This window comes from Natrix helvetica (genome assembly GCF_964273705.1).
Source record: "Natrix helvetica genome assembly, chromosome: 1".
Classification (NCBI taxonomy): Eukaryota; Metazoa; Chordata; class Lepidosauria; order Squamata; family Natricidae; genus Natrix; species Natrix helvetica.
The window spans coordinates 162,484,544-162,502,827 of NC_138548.1; the positions used below are offsets into that span (position 1 = coordinate 162,484,544).

Genomic DNA, 18,284 nt, shown 5'->3' on the forward strand with positions numbered 1-18,284 from the left:
TTGTATAATTACAAAAGGCAATTGGTAATAACTAGGTAATAATAAATCAGCCTTTGTTCAACTAATGATGATCTATAACTCCCTCAATATCTGACTATTTGCCATGATGTCAGAGGACAATTTGAGTGGTAATCCGACATCATCGGGGGACCCAAGAACACAGTCTGTCATCGTGCAAGGTTGCCTTTGTGCTGATTTATCTAAGTTCCATACATACCACATCCCTTCTCATCACTATTATCACGGCAGTCATCTATCCGGTTACAGACTTTGGCCATTTCAATGCAGTTTCCATTGTCACATGCAAAATAGTGGGGAGCACAAGTTGCTTCTGGGGTAACACAAAGATGCTCTAGCTCATCGGACTCATCCCCACAGTCGTTGTCCCCATCACAGAGGTAAGCTTTGTTGATGCAGCGGCCATTTTGACAGGTAAACTGGTGCTGTTGGCATGGCTGATAGGTGCAAGCTGTCTCATCACTGCCATCCCCACAATCGTTTCGGCGGTCACACCTGGAAAGAGCCCGTTAACAAAAGCTGTTCACTCGATTGTGAGATGAGCTGCACATAAATCAAATACGTACATACATAAAATAGCAACTCTTCTGCTATTTGTATGTGTGTGCTCTCCACCAAAGTTACTGCATGCAAAACATAAGGTTTGGGAGAACAGAGGCATGATCTGCAGATCATGGACAAACTAGCCGTGACATTACATACAAATGTCAAACATGGAGAATTTCAGACCACAGAAATCCTGGAGAGAAAGACAGATTGATTGATTGAACTGGAGAGAAATCTCGTGACAAAAAGTGTGTCCTTAGTCCCCTGAGACTCTTGTCTCCTTCTAGTCCTCAGAAATCCTCTATATATTTTTCTAACCACCCCCACCCAATCCTCACCACCTTAAAGTCTTTGCTGTATAGATTATATTTGCTCAGATCTGCATTTGGCACCTCTATCCTGCTTTTCTTTGTGACAATATGAATACTATTCCTCCTGGTCAGGGGTGGGATTCAAAAAAAATTCTACTGGTTCTGGGGGCATGGCTGGTATGGAGGGCATGGCATGGTGGGCGTGGCAGGGGAAGGATACTGCAAAATCCCCATTCCCACCGCACCCCACTAACCTGCTTTCTGTTCTCCAGTGCAGGGCAACAAAAGAAGACCTAGCGGATCAGCTGGGACTCAGAAGGCAGTGAACAGATGGGGCGGGGCCAGTCAGAGGTGGTATTTGCCGGTTCTCCGAACTACTCAAAATTACTGCAACCAGTTCAACAGAACTGGTCAGAACCGGCTGAATACCACCTCTGCTCCTGGTCTTAGATTCAACTTTTTACCATTATAAGCAATATGACATCATAAATCTCTATCCTGGCCCAGCCAGCATGTTCAGTAGAAAAAAGAAGGGGGGAAATTAATTAAGATATAAAGCTGAGTTCATTTTGGACCATTTTTGACCAGGCACAATCTTAGTAACAAGGAATTTAATCCTTGTTATAACCCTCTCTTAGTCCACCTACTACATTTATGCAGAGCTTTGCTACATCATTGCTACATAGTCTATTAGAATAAACAAAATATGGTCTTCCAGGCATAGATGAGTCTCAAATTCCCACTGCTCTTACTCAACATGGAAAATGGTGAAGAATGATAAGTGCTGCACTTCAGTGTTTGTAAAGAATTGTAAGTTATTCCACTCTTAAGATATTAGCTTTAGTCTGTGCCTGGGATTCTTGAAAGAGTTTGCAGAGGACATACAAACCTGTAAGCGTTACGGATGCACAGTCCATTGCCACATGTGAATTCACTGCCCGAGCATGGCCTTCTAGTGCAGTTCTGATGCTCATCGTAAGCATCACTGCAGTCAGCATCCCCATCACAGACCCAAGTCCTCGGAATACATCTACTTGAGGGGGGCACATTGTTCACACATGTGAATTCAGTAGCTGAGCAGCTGCGATTTGCTAGAACAAAGTGTGAAATTTCAGCAATTTATCCAAAATACATTGCTCATGCCATTTAAATCAGCCTACCATCTGTTCAACCAATGTCTCCTTAACCACTTGCAGTCTTTCAAATAAAAGGAGAATTACCACAAAGCAATCTAGGTCTTAAGGATTGCTTTATTTACAACTCTGCAATCCCTTGCTTTGGGGGAGGGTTGGGGGGGGGCGACTGATTGGAGCTGAGCATTTACCAGCCAGCTGCCCTTCCCGACGCCCATGCAGGGTTTGCAGCAGACAATTACTCATTGCTCCCAGAGAGAGAGATATCTGCCACTACCTAGGATCAAACTCCAGCCTCTTGATTGTGAGGTGAGGGCCCCATTTCTAGGCCACCATGCCGCTCATCTAGGCCTTGAGTAACTAAATAAAATAACAGCTTAGCCTTGAAGCTTTATGTTGCACGGAACTTACCACAGTTGTGTCTTTGGTCCTCATCACTCATGTCACCACAATCATTATCACCATCACAGATCCATGTAGCTGGTATGCATCTTCCGCCATCACATCTAAACTGCCTACTTGAACAGCTCCGTTCCGAAGAAACTTAAAAAGAAATATAAGATTTCACGGACTATGCATTTTTCATGTCCTGGGAGTGCTGCCCAAACTTTGTTTCCTATATTTCCACAGACATATGCCAATTTGTGCTTTAATTCTCAGTCTGGCTAATGGCAAGGGACTGTGAAAGTCAGTGGACAATCCAGAGGATTATGGAATATGTTTACCTCTGGTTGGTAAAAGTTTTATAATACAGAGGTTAAAAGTATCTCATCGGCTTCCAGGAGTGCATGTTGTGTTCTTTTTTATTGAGGTTTTAATAGATACAGTATGCCTTTCTCATACAAAGCATGCACTGTGCCATTCAGATGAAGAAGCATCATGCAGAATGACTGAAGTGTTGTTAAAAACAGAAGAGTGAGACATCCAGAAAAGTTCTTTAGAATGCCTTCCCCTCTGTCTTTTTTTTTTAACAACAATGTCCTTACTAGCAGTGTAATTTTACTATAATTTCATGGGACATACTATATCTTCATGGGTGTATCTATGTCTGTTGAGGAAACTTCATTCTTGGGACTCTGACAGAAATACACCATTCTTTAATTTATGAGATAGCCGATGACACATTTGCCCATAAGGTTGATCACTACTAGGTTGTAAGTCTTAATTTCCCTCAATAAAGTCTGGGAGTCAGACTAAACCATTCCAGGTCCCTTCCAAGTGCGCCTAACCTCACACTTACCACAAGAGGAAGGCTCGTCCGAACCGTCAGCACAATCCGCTGCTAGATCACAGTACCAATGAGCAGGAATGCAACGTCCAGATGTGCAGCGAAACTCACTATTGGTACAAGTCAGTGTGGCTGAAAAGACAGAGGAAATTCTTGTTAGATCTGTGTGTTTTCCTTTGCAAATGCATTGGACTCAGGGGTGAAATGGCACTAGTTCGGGCTGGTTCGCCTGAACCAGTAGTAAATGCTACTGGTTCGCAGAACCGGTAATAAAAAAATACTAAAAAAAGTTTTTTTAAAAAAAGTTCCGATGACAGCAGGTCGCCCAGCCAAAAACGGGGGGGGGGGGGGAGGGACCGTTTTTGCTCCCAGCAGGCTTCCCTGAGGGCTACTAGGCCAAAAATGGGGGGGGGGGGTTTGCTGAAAAAGAAAGGAGGAAAGAACGAGAGACAGAGACAGAGAAAGAAAGGAGGGAGAAAGAAAGAGAAAGAAATAAAAAGAAAGGGAGGGAGGGAAAAAGGAGAGGAAGGAAGGACTGCAAACCTGGCACTAGACACAGCTTCAGAGGATAATCCAGGGCTGGAAGGGACCTGGAGGTCATCTAGTCCAACCCTGCTCCAACAGGACATTGTTAAAGTGAGTTTCTGTCTTTTGATCCCCCAGTTACATGACTACATAGTCACATGACCCCCACCAAGCCACGCCCACGGAACCGATAGTAAAAATATTTAGATTTCACCACTGATTGGACTCTGTAATGATTATACTCAATCCTCAGCCTGGGTATTATGCTCTTGGGTATTTGAACTACTTCAACTAGGTTAGCCTAGTAAGCCTTGCTACAATTTTCATAAGTGCCTCAGGATAATAAGACATATAAAATGAAACTGATGAAAGGTATCAACAGCTGGTGTAAAACTTCTCCATGAAAGACCCTTTCAAAAAGATACCCACTGGCCCAAGAGGTTCCATTTCCACTTTGCCAGATGTGGGGAGCCTTAACCTAAATATGGAGCCCATTGGCATTCTCATCAACCATTCATTAGCATTTTAAGACAGTATGGCTGAAAATTGGCGAGAAAATAAATAAGACTGTAGAAGAACAGACTGCATAAAGAGATTCTAAGCTTCTGTCCCCCTTCCCTCCTCTCCCTTGTCTTCTCAGTCCTCCACCAGCATTGGGATGACCCTGCTGCCAATCAAATAGCTGTTGTCAATCAAACAGCAGCATTGGGAAGGAAGGAGAGGGGAAAGGTCTGCTACCTGGGAGTTCTGCAGCCACAAGCCTCATGAAGAGTAAGCTCAACAAACATAGCCAAAGCACAAGAGTAAAGATAAAGATAAGCAATCTTGCTGAGAAAGGTGTTTCTCCCCCCCACCCTCCCTCAAACCTGACATGAAGAAAAAGTCCTACTACTCATTTCCCTCAGATGGAGCCAAGTTTTGGAAGAAGAATCAGGAAGCCCATCCAAGAACACACAGGAAGAAAAAGCAAAGAAACAGTCAAAGTTTTGGCAGAACAAGAGTAGAAAACAAACTAAACAAGATATAAAGGTAGATTGATCTTTGATGAAAAGGAAGAATTCTATATTACAATAGAGATATATGAGGCTATATATATATAATACAAAATACATGTAAGATAATAATAAAGTACCATATAATACGGTACAATATAATATGATACAATGTGATACAAGACAGTATCATATACTGTGTTTCCCCGAAAATAAGACAGGGTCTCATTTTCTTTTGAAATAAGCACTTGGCATTTTCAGGGAGCTCTTATTATTTTTGAGGTGCAGGAGGCGGCAAGCGTGGTCAACTCATGGCTGCTGTTGTGTGGCAATATTTTTGGAGAGGGCTTATTTTCGGGGGAGAGCTTATTTTAGCACATGCACTCAAAAGCCCGATTGGGCTTATTATCTGGGGAGGTCTTATTTTTGGGGAAACAGGGTAATATAGTACAATATAATGTAATGTAATCTAATAATGACTAATGATTAGACTAGAATAGACTAGACTAGAATATAGAATATACAGATATATAAGAGAAAAGTAATTTGTCTGCAATAAACAAATTATATTAGAGATGTAGAATAGAAAAATATGAAGATGCACTGAAATTGCACATTATAGTGTAGATCAGTGGTTCTCAACCTTCCCAATGCTGCGACCCTTTAATACAGTTCCTCATGTTGTGGTGACCCCCAACTATAAAATTGGTGTCTCGGTTCCTAAGACCATCGAAAATATGTGTTTTCCGATGGTCTTAGGCGACCCCTGTGAAAGGGTCATTTGACCCCCAAAGGGGTCCTGACCCACAGGTTGAGAACCACTGGTGTAGATAAAACACATAAAGCAAATAGTTAGAATATAGTTTTAGTAGTAAGAGCTTAATTTGTGAAGAGTTGAAGGCATTTATAATGTACAATTCCTTCTATTGTAAAAGCTTACAAAACCTTGCATTGCTTTGTAAAATGAAACTCTTCCCCAGTTGTTGACGGGACAGACAAAAAAACCCCAAACTAACTGTTCAGGTATCCAGTGTCTTCTTTGAATCTAACTAATTATTTGTGATTCCAAAAGAATATGTGATAATGTGTAATAAGTATTCAGTGACACATTATAATAGTAATGTGATAGTATTAGATGGGAATGGAAGCAGAATGCTCTCCATCCCAACCCCAACCCTGATTCCAAAATCAATAACCCAAAAGACAGCCCTGTCTTTAGAGTAGCGTTACTACAACCCTAGATGACAATGTACAGAGATCTAACATAAGCTGGAAAGTTGAGTCAGAAACCCTCTGCACCTACCATATTTTTCGGAGTATAAGACATACCTCTCCCCCCAACCCCCATTAAAAGTGGGTGGAAATTTAGGTGCGTCTTATATAGACTGAATACAGGCATTTTTGACCTCCCAAACCCTACGCATGTCGCATTTTCACTCTCCCAGCCCTCCAGAAGCACTCTGCAGGCCAAACATGGGCCCGTTTTTGGCAAAAACGGGCCGTGCAGAGCGCTGCAGAGTGCTTAAAAGTCCTTTTAAGAAGTGCATTTAGCACTGTCATTTAATCCTCGATGACCTGAGCTTCTGAAGGATAAATCTTAAGATTTAAAGCTTTGAAAAATGTAAACATGCCAGGAGTCATAGGAATCCACCTAAGAGGTAAATCCTTTGTTTATTTTTTTTTTACTTGAAGTTTGATAACCTCCTTGTCTCATTTTGAGAATGTGTCTTTTAACTTAAATTCCAGATTATCAGCAATTTGATTAAGTCTTGCTCCCATACGCATATGGGCCCACACACACACACCCATACATTTCAGTTGTGTCTTTTCAACGGCATTCCTAAAAGAACAGAACATACTTGCTTGTCCCTTTAACCAAACCAGGACAGGAAAGCTGAAGTGAAGGAGTATACACTAATTGTTGAGAGTCATTTACTTACCGCAGTGAGTGGGGCTCTCATCGCTCATGTCGCCACAGTCATTATCCCCGTCACAAAGATAAGTTCGAGGAATGCATATGTTGGTACTCTGACATTTTGTATAACCAGAGGGACAAGTACGTTCAGCTTTAAGACAAAAAGAGAGGATATTCCTTTTCTTCCCCATAAAGCATAAGGCAGAGTGTTTTTAAGCAGTTACGAACAGCAGTGTACAGTTTCTAGTAGGACTTACAATAGTTCATTTAGTGACTGTTCAAAATTACAACGGCACTGAAAAAAGTGACTTATGACCGTTTTTCACAGTTATGACCTTTGAAGCGTTCCCTGGGATCATGTGATCAAAATTCAGACGCTTGGCAACGGACTGATATTTATGACGGTTGCATTGTCCCGGGGGTCATGGGATCAAACTTTTGTGACCTCCTGGCAAGCCAAATCAATGGGGGAGCCAGATACACTTAATAAGTTAGGTGACTAACTTATCAACTGCAGTGATTCCCTTAACAACGGTGGCAGGAAAGGTCATAAAACGGGGAAAAACTTGCTTAACAAATGTCTCACTTAACAACAGGAATGTTGAGCTCAATTGTGGTCATAAATTGAAATCCGCCTGTTGAATCCAATTTAGGTTAACATAATACTGCCTTTTTTATCGACGGGTTGCGATACCAATTCTAAAACGACAATGAATTCGAATGGTAACCCGAATGCCTCTTCAGAGTCATTGGCGCCCATGACGCCCTTCCATTAGTGTAACAGAGTATTGTGGTCCATCAGATTCTCCCATCTCTTTCTAAATGTCCAATATCAAAAGGTTGGAGGAGCCTCTGGGACTGATCTGAGAAACAGGGGAGGATGGTTGGTTGCAAAGTGGAGGAGAGCAGAAACTCTGAGAGCATGAGTGGAGCCACTGGGATTGTATCTATGCCTGAATACAAAAGCTAATCTACGTTCCCTGCATTACTCAGATATAGTGATCATTTACCTATCAGTTTCAATTATTTCTTTATGACCTCATTTAACACTTCAACAGATTTGCTTAATGCTAGTGGGAGGTGGAAAAGCTTCTCTCCCTCTGTTCCTTGACAGTGCCACATCCATCCAGTAGATTTGGAATTGGAAAGTGTTACCATATTTTTCAGACTATAAGATGCACCGGTGTATAAGATGCACAAAGATTTCGAAGAGGTAAGTAAGAAAAAAAGTTTTTGTCCTCCCTGGCCCCCAGGAGCACACTGCAGGCTTCAGAAGGGCTGGGGAAAGGAAAAACACCCTCGTTTTTGTGAAAAACGGGTAGAAAAACAGCTCATTTTTCACAAAAATGGGATGCGGGGCAGGGGGGGGGGCAAAAATGGCTGGATTCAGTGTATAAGACGCATCAATATTTCCACGCTCTTTTAGGGGGGGAAAGGTGCATCTTATACTCCGAAAAATACAGTAAATGGGATTGGACTTATGAAAGTCTTTCTTCCAGGATCCAACAAAGACACTGATAAAGGTGGCCCTCTTGTTTGTAAGCAGCCTGATGAATAGTGATGCAATTCATTATTGTCTCCAAGAACTATATGAGAATGGTTCCTCCCCCCCCCTCCCCACACAGCTAGTGCTCAGTGGTCAAATTTGCTTACCATCCAACCATAAAAGCATGCTAATCCAGTCTATTTGAATGTTCCCGCTTGATTCCTCCGATTGCAAGCACAAATCAACAAATCAGGACACCCCATTATTTTTTCTGTTACAGACAAACTAAATACCCTGACTTGTTGCTCGTCTAACAAGCTACCAATAAATTACGAGTGGTCCTCCACTTACAACAGTTTGTTTAGCGACCGTTCGAACAGTGGTGGTATTCTACTGGTTCAGTCTGGTTCACCTAAGCGGTAGCGGAAATTACAGGCGGCTTCGCCCACCCACCCAAGCTCTACGGCATCCCATTTAGGCCTCTTTTTTAGGCAAAGTGCATGCATGCGCGCTCATATTTGCGAAGGTAAGGGAAGGTAGGGAAGGTAAGTTATTACCACCCTTGCGTTCAAAGTTACAATGGCGCTGAGAAAAGTGACTTATGACCATTTTTCAAACTGCAGTGATTCGCTTAACAGACGTAGCAAGAAAAAGTTGTAAAATGGAGCCAAACTCACGTAACACGTTTCTCATTTTGCAACGTAAATGAGTTGGGCTTTAACTGTGGTTGTAAATCAAGGACTATCCGTAAGTATGTTTTTGGTTGTGATTATGGCTTCTTAAGAAAAGTAACAAGCAAGTCACAGAATAATCGCTATCTTGGAGCCTTTAGCTCCTCCCACTGGCAAGAAGAGTCAAGTGGGAGGTCAGATAGAAAAAGGAATAATCAACACAACGACTGATCTGGGTAATCCTTCTCAGGATGCTTCCGAATTTCTGCTTATCAAAATATATCAACTAGTCCAGTGGCCTCCAACCTTTTGGGTACCAGGGACTGGTTTCATGGAAAGAAGTTTTTCCGCAGACTGGAGGCATGGCTTCACATGCTGCCTGCATCCCGCAAATGGGGCTTTGCTTGTTTGCGCGGCCCAGCTTTTGGCATGCCACAGCCTGCTGCTGGTCCACAGACCCAGGGTTTGGAACCCCTACTTCATTACAAGAAATGTTACATTTTTTGTTAATGTTAATGGAATCTCTTGGGGGTAGTTATCAAATAATACCCTAAATATCCACTCTGTGATTCAGTCCTTATTGTTTGAAACAACTATCCTTATCCATAACAAATTGATGAGAAAATTGCTCATAGGCAATACACAGTCAAAAAACATCCAGTTCTTTTTCAAGATTCCTGTAAACATAAATCCAATTAAATCACATGGCTTCTGTGAAGCAACATGTCCTTTTTCCTTTCTAGAAAGTTTACTTTTTGGTTGTGCGAAGAATAGGGACAATACATAGTTTTTAATCAACTTACGGCAATTTCTCTCATCTGAAGTGCCATTATCGTAACAGTTGTTTGCACCATTGCAGACGTACTGAAGAGAGATACACCTTCCATTATTGCAAGTAAATTCTGTCTGGGGGTCACAAGTTCGGAACAAGCATCCCACCTCATCACTGTTGTCTCCGCAGTCATTGTAGTGATCACAGCGATAAGAGTAGCGTACACATCGCCCATTGCCGCAGGTGAAAGATGTTGGCTGACAGGTATGAAAAGCTGAAGGAAAGGAATGTGACAAAGAAATGTCATTGACAGAAGGGACTCAAACAAGCCTTGACAAATTCTCCTCAGAAATACAATGCTGAATTCATTTTACCTGCCAAGGCAAATACAGCTGCAAAACGGACAGCGTGTAAATCAGACAAAGAGAAGATAAAACTTCATTTTAGCAATTGAATTGACAATTCTGTGGTTTTACAAATCCCTGCAAATGCAGTTTCCTCGTTCATGAAAATTAATGAGGTGAATTGGAAACGAATGGGAATGGAAGGAGGCTAACATGCCGCTACGGCCTTGCCGTAAAGGCCTGGTCAGAGAGTGTTATCCTTACAAAGTCAGGGGAAAACATAACCTTCCTTCACATTCCCAAGTCTGCTCCGGTTATTTTCTTGTTATCTTTCTTGATAATTTTTACATAATTAAAAGATAAGAAAGAAAAAAGAAAGAAAAAAGACTAAAAACTGTACCGACGAAGAAAAACAAAAACAGAAAAAAAGATCTGCTTCAGTATTTTCAAAGAGCGTTAATAGAAAGGAACAAAGTCCTCAGATGTACTCTAGCCTATATTTTGGGCATAATTCTACACATAGATATTTCCTCCCATGTTAATAGTCCTGTAAAGCTTGGAAAAACTATTCACTCCATATATGTGCATAAGATAATAATAAATTATTATTTATTATAGAATAAAATAGAGTATAATATTTGAAGCATAATTACAATCTAAGAAAAACCAAACACTATCAGAAATACTCAGTTTATTGTTCTTAGAATTTTGTTCGTGAAACCAAAACTGTTTTGGATTTTTTTTTTTTAAGAAACTCCAAATTTCATGCCAATAACTTCTTACATTGAATACTAATTTCCTAGTACGTATTTTTCTTCCCTTGCATGTTACAAAATCAGTTGTTTTAACATTTCTACCCTCTTCCCTCATGTGGGAGACTCAGTGGCTAAGACGCTGAGTTTGTCAATCAGAAAGGTCTGCAGTTCGGCGGTTTGAATCCCTAGGGCCGCATAATGAAGTGAGCTCCCGTTACTTGTCCCAGCTTCTGCCAACCTAGCAATTCGAAAGCACATAAAAATGCAAATAGAAAAATAGGAGCCACCTTTGGTGGGAAGGTAACAGTGTTCCATACACCTTTGGCATTTAGTCATGCCAGCCACATGACCAGGGAGACGTCTTCCGACAGCGCTGGCTCTTTGGCTTTGAAACGGAGATGAGCACCGCCCCCTAGAGTCAGGAACGACTAGCACATATGTGCGAGGGGAACCTTTACCTTTACCCTCTTCTCCACATTAATCCAAAGAAGAATTTGAACCATTCGTTGTTTTTTTTCACCAAAACAATGGAATCTTCAACTAACTCTGCTTTGTATAGTCAACAGGCCATTGGATATCTTTTTTTGGTTTGGTTTTTGTCCCCAAAATGGCTTTGCTAAAAACAGCTATAATTGGGCAACAGCTGTTGTTTTAACCGTGGAAGTACTTACCGCACACACTTTCCAACTCATCACTGCCATCCCTGCAGTCATCATCATTGTCACATGTCCAGCGTTCAGAGATGCAACGGCCATTAAGACAGGTGAAGTGGGTACTTCCACACCTGGTACCATTGTCCACAATACAGTGTTTGTCGTTGTTGGCTAAATACCAGCGTCCTTCGGCAGGACATTGACACTCTGCACCGCCTGGGCCTATATTTCATCGCATCAACCACAAAAGAAGAAACTGGGTTAATAATATATTTAGATAGCATCTCTCCCCAATATTAATCGTAAATCCACCAAGAAATTTACCCAGAATTACCAAAATGTCCTATGACACGTCCCCTAATCCTTTAAACCAGGGGTCTCCAACCTTGGCAACTTTAAGACTTGTGGACTTCAACTCCCAGAGTTCCTCACCCAGCTTTGCTGGCTTCACTGGCTGAGGAATTCTGGGAGTCAAAGTCCACAAGTCTTAAAGTTGCCAAGGTTGGAGACCCCTGCTTAAACAATACAGATAGCCCTCAACTTACGACCACAACTGAGCACAAAAGTTCTGTTCTTAAGTGAGACGTTTGTTAAGTGAGTTTTGCCCCATTTTATGACATTTCTTGCCACAGTTGTTAAGCGAATCACTGCAGTTGTTAAGTTAGTAACACGGTTGTTAAGTGAATCTGGCTTCCCCATTGACTTCGCTTGTCAGAAGGTCAAAAAAAGGTTGATCACATGACCTTGGGACATAGCAACGGTCATAAGTATGAACCAATTGCAAAGAATTTTGATCATGGGGATGCTGCAAAGGTTGTAACTGTGCAAAATGGTCATAAACCATATTTTCCAATGCCATTGTAACTTTGAAAGGTCACTAAATGAGCTGTTGTAAGTCAAGGACTACCTGTATTCTCCACAGGATTCTAGATCAGCTCTATTTGTAAATGGGGCTATTGCAGAAAAAAAGTTTTCAGAACTGCAATTATTACAACTGAGATTAATTTGTAAAAGGGATAAGACAGTCTATGATGGAGGGAGGCTATAGCATTCTCCCATATTTTGCATCAGCGGGAATTCAATATTGATTTCAGCAAATGTAACAAAACAGGAGGGTGATGACAGAGTAGAAAAGAGATTTACAGTTTTAAAAATATGTCAAGTAGCAATGAAAACATTTTTTGGTTGTCCACCAATAGGGGTGTTTATTTAAATATGCAAAACATAAGTAATCCCATTAACTTTCTGCATGCTTAGACTATGATTCTTTACTATAAATCAACAGATGTCTAAAACCCAATCCCAGCGACAAACATAGCAAGTCACCATGGGCTTGCATATTATATGAATGTTTGCCCAGTTCCTGCAGCATTGGTGAATACTAAATGGTCTGACAGTGTAATCTAAAAATAATATGAGCCGTGCTGGCGCAGTGGTGAGAATGCAATACTGCAGGCTACTTCTGCTGACTACAATTTGGCAGTTCAAATCTCACCAGGTTCAAGGTTGACTCAGCCTTCCATCCTTCCGAAGTGGGTAAAATGAGGACCCAGGTTGTTGGAGGCAATAGGCTGACTCGGTAAACCGCTTAGAGAGGGCTGTAAAAGCACTGTGAAGCATTATATAAGTCTAAGTGCTATTGTTAATTATATGGTAGAGGCCCAGGTTTGCAAGCAGAAGTCCCCCAAATGAATCCTTGATGTCTCGTTGGACAAATCAAGAGGCAAGTTGCTGCCATTGATGGGACTGAAGCGGCCAAAGGGCCAATCAACTCCATTTCATACTTCAGTGTCAGATACATTTATAAAGGCTGAGCTATCTGGACTGTTATATATTGTACATTCTACACGGCCAAGGTACTGTATCTTGATTTCCTAGTGTGCAAGTATTTACAATAATAAATAATTCAGCCCTTCAAATATTTTGCTCATACCCATCTTTCGAACACAACTGAATGTCGTTCAATTCATTATTCCCTATTGCTCAATATTTTACCTGGCACGCAGATGTGACTGCAACCACCATTAAATTGGTTGCAAGGGTTGGCGCACTGCTGTTGCTTGCTTTTGGTCCAGACGTGAATATCCATCGGTCTGTATGGCAGGTTTGATACCATCACAATTTGATCTGACCCGTCGTATTTGTTGGCTCGATAAACACTTCGGGTATTCCAGTCTGTCCAGTAAATGTGTTGATCAAATAAGGTCATTGCAAATGGATAGAGGGCGGTGCTAATGACGACCTCACGGTTTTCACCCAATAGGGAGCTGCGTTCAATCTTCTGTCTAAAACAAGTAGGAAACATCAGCATTGGAACACAAAACATGAGCTTCCAACATTTCTTGAGTTCCACGGGGAAAATATTATAGATTTAAGGGTATCAAACTCAAGACCCATGGGCTGGATGCGGCCGGAGGGGTGCTTAGATCTGGCCCGCTGGGCTGCGATGGAAATAGCAAAGGACCAGCCCGCTATGCCTCTGCCAGTGAAAATGGAGCTTTGGGGGGCTGCACACGGCTACCCCCCCCCCAAGCTCTATTTTCGCTCTATTTGCAGGAGGCCATCATGGCCAAAAATGGAGCTTAGGAGACCATTTTCACTGGCAGAGCACTATGATCACCACATCCCCCCCCCCAAAATGAGTGACATCAAGATGGCCATGCCCATGCTGGCCACCCAAGATCAAACACAACCCTGATGTGGTCCTGAATGAAATCAAGTTGACACCCCTGTGTAGATCGATTCCTTATTTCTTCATAAATTTCAACACTCTCTTGTACCCTGAACATTCACATCATTTAGTATTATTTCTGAAATCCGAGTGAACAACATACAGCCACAAATCCTTATATGAAACCCGAATCCCTTTTTCTGCAGCCACTAGACTTTGCTCTAGCTGTTCCTCTGTGGCTGGAAATAAATTCCATGGTGTCTCATCACTTTTAAGATGGGAACCCTATGGAAATTTTAAAAACTCAAGATCATCTGAAAAAAATTAGGAAAGGCTTTGTCTCCCTTAATAAAATCAAAGGGGGAGAAGCCCAGCCATTTCAAAGTAAATGACAACTTCATGTCATTGCCCCATCAATTATGGATCATGGCCACCAAAAGGCATCTCTTCTGTTTTCAATCATAAATATTTGTTTAGAATGGGTTTTTCCATGTTGTTATTATATGTTAGGGGAGGACCAAGTGTGTGCATTAGATGAAAATGCTTAACAGTGTGCAAATGAAATAGTAAGCAAATACATACAAACTTGCATCAGCCCAATAAAGTTGCTGTTCTTCATAGTCCAGTGTGAGACCATTTGGCCATACTAAGTTGGTGCTCACAATAGCACTCCTGAAGTTTCCTCCAAGTGTTGCTCGTTCTATCTTAGCATTAGAGCTCCAATCGGTCCAGTACATGTACCTAGTGATGACACAATTACCCAAAGCTTCTTAAGTCAGAGAAATCTACTTAGCAATAACACTAGCAAGTGCACTTAGACTTATATAATGCTTCACAGTGCTTTACAGCCCTCTCTAAGAGGCTTACAAAGTCAGCATATTGCCCCTCCCCCCCATTTTACCAATCTCAGAAGGATGGAAGGCTGAGTCAACCTTGAGCTGGTCAGAATCGAACTGCTGGCTATGAGCAGAGTCAGCTTTCAATACTGCATTCTAACCACTGTGCCACCATGGCTCTTTCATCTACTGGTACAAGTAAACATAGGAAGAGCAAAGGGGCTTCACCCTTTGGAGGAAAGCGAACAGAATTTTGCACTTTTCAAACTTGGTTGAGGAGATACCAGACCTGATCCTATACCATATTATAAACAGGAGGTAAATCTAGAGTAGAGGTCCATAACAGGCTACCCACTAACACCAACAGTCACAGATAATGGCAACATTGCCCTAAATTAAATTACAATCAAGCTACAAAGAAATGACTGTTTTACAACACTGAAAAAAATCACACTGTGCCTTGTGCAAAGTCTCTTAAAGATTGGATATCTGAAATTAACACACAGTAGTTCAGTCCTCTGATTCACTCTCATAGCACAGGATAAAGAGTGAAATTCCCTGCATTTTTGTTCTCCTAACTGAATGACAAACTAGAAGGTGTGATACCAGAAAAAAAATGAGGATTGTTTATTTGGAAAATAATGATGAATGGACATTCTGGCTTGAGTCAAAATAATCTGTTGCCCCAGCTGCTGTTCTGTCCACCACAATCTCATTTTCCTACTATGCCCTGCTCTATTTTTTTCCTCTCTGATTCTCCTTAAGGTATAGTCAGTTGGGAAAGAGGCCTTCACCTTGGCCATTGTGTAGAGGGTCTAGAGAATGGCCTTGAAGGACCAGAGGAAGAGCGACTACCAAGCCATTGGTCAGATAAGCAGGAATTGTGTCTGTTCCATGAAACTAATTTGAGAAAATGTTTCAGACAGACCCCTCCTTAGTTCATGCAAAGATAAAGTGAGAAAGGAGGAAAGTACATTCATACTTGCAAGATTCCACTACTATAATTGTTCCAACAAAAGCAATCCTGATCTATATGGCGCTGGTTTCTTAAAATTGGTCTACCATCAGGGGTGGGATTCCGCTCATTTGGATCAGTTCAGATGAACCGGATGCTAATTTGGCATCTGGTTCACCAAACCAGTAGTTGAAAGGACTGCCCGTCCCGCCGCTCCCATCCCAGGAGTCTTCACGCAGCCCATTCAGGCCAGGTAAATGCAGGGTCTGTGCGGATGTTCTGGGAGGCGAAAAAATGGGCCTCTGGAAGTTCCAGAAGTAAAAAAACGGCCCTATTTCTGGTTTCCGGAGGGCCTTCGGAGCCTGGGGGAGGCAGTTTTTGCCCTCCTGGAGGCTTGACGAAAGCCTCCAGAGCCTGGGGAGGGCAAAAAATGGGCCTCCCGGAAGTTCCAGAAATCCAGAAACAGGCCTGTTTGTGGCCTCCGGAGGGACTCGGAGCACGAGGGAGGCCGTTTTCGCCCTCACGGAGGCTCAAGGAAAGCCTCTGAAGCCTGGGAAGGAAAAAACGCCCCCCCCCCCAATGGGGCAGAAGGCTGGGTAGCCACGCCTCCCCATAGCCATGCCTACCTAGCAACCAGGCAGAGAACTGGTTGCTAACATTTTTCAATCTCACCCCTGTCTACCATGTAAGGCTGACAAACTGTGAAAACAATACAACATCACAAATTATGTCTGTGACTGTCCTCCTTGATGAGAGGAAGATCCTTCAACAAAAGGAAGCCTTGGTCAACAGGGAGAGTACTACTACCCAGTTCCTATGCACAATGTAAGCTGTTTTGCTATGGCACAGCTATGTTCTTCCCTTTTCTTTGAAAGATAGACAGACCTACGTAGCTCCATGGGAGAAAGAAGGATGCCTTCCAGCCACTCAAGGCTCTAAGAATTGTCTGCCTAGGAATGAATTTAAAAAAAAGAACCTGCCCATGTACACAAGGTATAATAGTGTATTTCTAGTTACTAATTGTAATATTTATTATTCATTCATTATGAATTGCCCTATGACGGTTGGGAAGTTGAAAAGAGAGAGAAAAGCTGTAGTGGAAACAGATACATCTTTTTTTATGCAGAATGGGCAACTTACCCTCGACAAGGATCCAAGACAATGGCCCTTGGCCGTGGGACACGAGCCACTACTGAACGATTAGATCCATCCACAGCCATTGAACTGATGGTCTGATTGATATAGTCACTGTAATAAAGTCTGTTGTTGATCCAGTCAAAGGCAATGCCATCTGGAGCTCCCAAATCTTTCAGCGTATCAAACAGGACAACAGGGAACAAAAAAGTTCTGAGCATGAAAATCATCCTAGCAATGAAAACCTTTTTTTAAAATACCGCTTCTTTTCTAGTTCCAACTATTACCAGGGAGAATTTGCACTAAATCAAATGGGAAGGTTTTTATCCCATAGCAAAAAGAAGAAGAACTTTAACTTTAACTTTTATTTGATTTCTAGACTGCACCCTCTCCCAGAAGGGACTCGGGGCGGTGTACAGTCATATTAAAAAAAATAAACATACATAATATAAATATAAAATAAATATAGGTGTGGCTGGAGGAGGTAACATATAATTTGCTGTACAATAATAGTTAAAGTTAGATTTAAAATTTAAAAATTTAAAATACATTAAAAAAAACTACCCCTAAAAACTATCCCGGGATAAAATATTTGCCAGGAGGTATAAATGGGACTATAAGTGGGCCAGGCCAAGAAGAAACTGTGTCGCTGGATTAAGATGAAGAAGAAGACTTCTTAAGAGCTTCTACACTTCTAATATTTTGAAAGGTTTTGCCCTTGCAAGCTTCATTTTTTAAAAAAAAGCATCACAAGTAAATTGAAGAGTAGCGGCTACTTATTACTAGTGCCAATACTCAACTAATCAATGCAGTCCAAAGCATTGTGTCTAGCAGAAAGCTTCTTTGCCTGAAACTGCAATGACCTAGTTCCATGCCAAGTTAGTATTAAGGTTTGTGGTGTTTTTACATAATTCTTAACTCATTTTGAAGTAATGTCCTCGCTGATGAAAAGTGTAAAGTTTCAACAAAAGGCAATATAAATTGTTAGTTTGTCATAAAATGAATCGGTAGGGCCTAGATGTATGAAACAGATTTCAGTTGGAATGGCATTTACTCAGATAAACACGCTTGGGTTCACAACTAATGGAACATTATTAATTTTTCTTCCTGGTAATCATACTTTCAATAACTTCTGCACAATACCTTCCAAGAAGCAGGTTACAATCGGATATACGCTTTGGATATTCCTCTGAGTAAATATTTAGTTCTATGGTCTTAGAAAATGCATCTGCTATGTGAGAAACTCACATAAAAGATTGGCCTATAACAGGGGTCAGCAACCCACGGCTCTGGAGCAGCATGTGGCTCTTTCATCCCTCTGCTGCGGTTCCCTGTGGCC

The 18,284-nt window shown here is 41.7% G+C and overlaps 1 protein-coding gene across 1 annotated transcript in view; it reads right to left on the reverse strand.

Moving 5' to 3' along the window:
* The window catches only part of LRP2 (LDL receptor related protein 2), a gene marked incomplete at its 5' end in the record, with an annotated part of 164,926 nt that overhangs the window by 45,264 nt on the left and 101,378 nt on the right, over positions 1-18,284 (reverse strand). The window contains 10 exons of the mRNA XM_081936538.1: positions 218-513; positions 1,765-1,966; positions 2,420-2,551; positions 3,249-3,368; positions 6,694-6,819; positions 9,629-9,871; positions 11,368-11,571; positions 13,345-13,634; positions 14,603-14,761; positions 16,952-17,117. Of these exons, the coding sequence (XP_081792664.1) occupies positions 218-513; positions 1,765-1,966; positions 2,420-2,551; positions 3,249-3,368; positions 6,694-6,819; positions 9,629-9,871; positions 11,368-11,571; positions 13,345-13,634; positions 14,603-14,761; positions 16,952-17,117 (1,938 nt within the window). The remainder of the gene's footprint in view (positions 1-217; positions 514-1,764; positions 1,967-2,419; positions 2,552-3,248; positions 3,369-6,693; positions 6,820-9,628; positions 9,872-11,367; positions 11,572-13,344; positions 13,635-14,602; positions 14,762-16,951; positions 17,118-18,284) is intronic.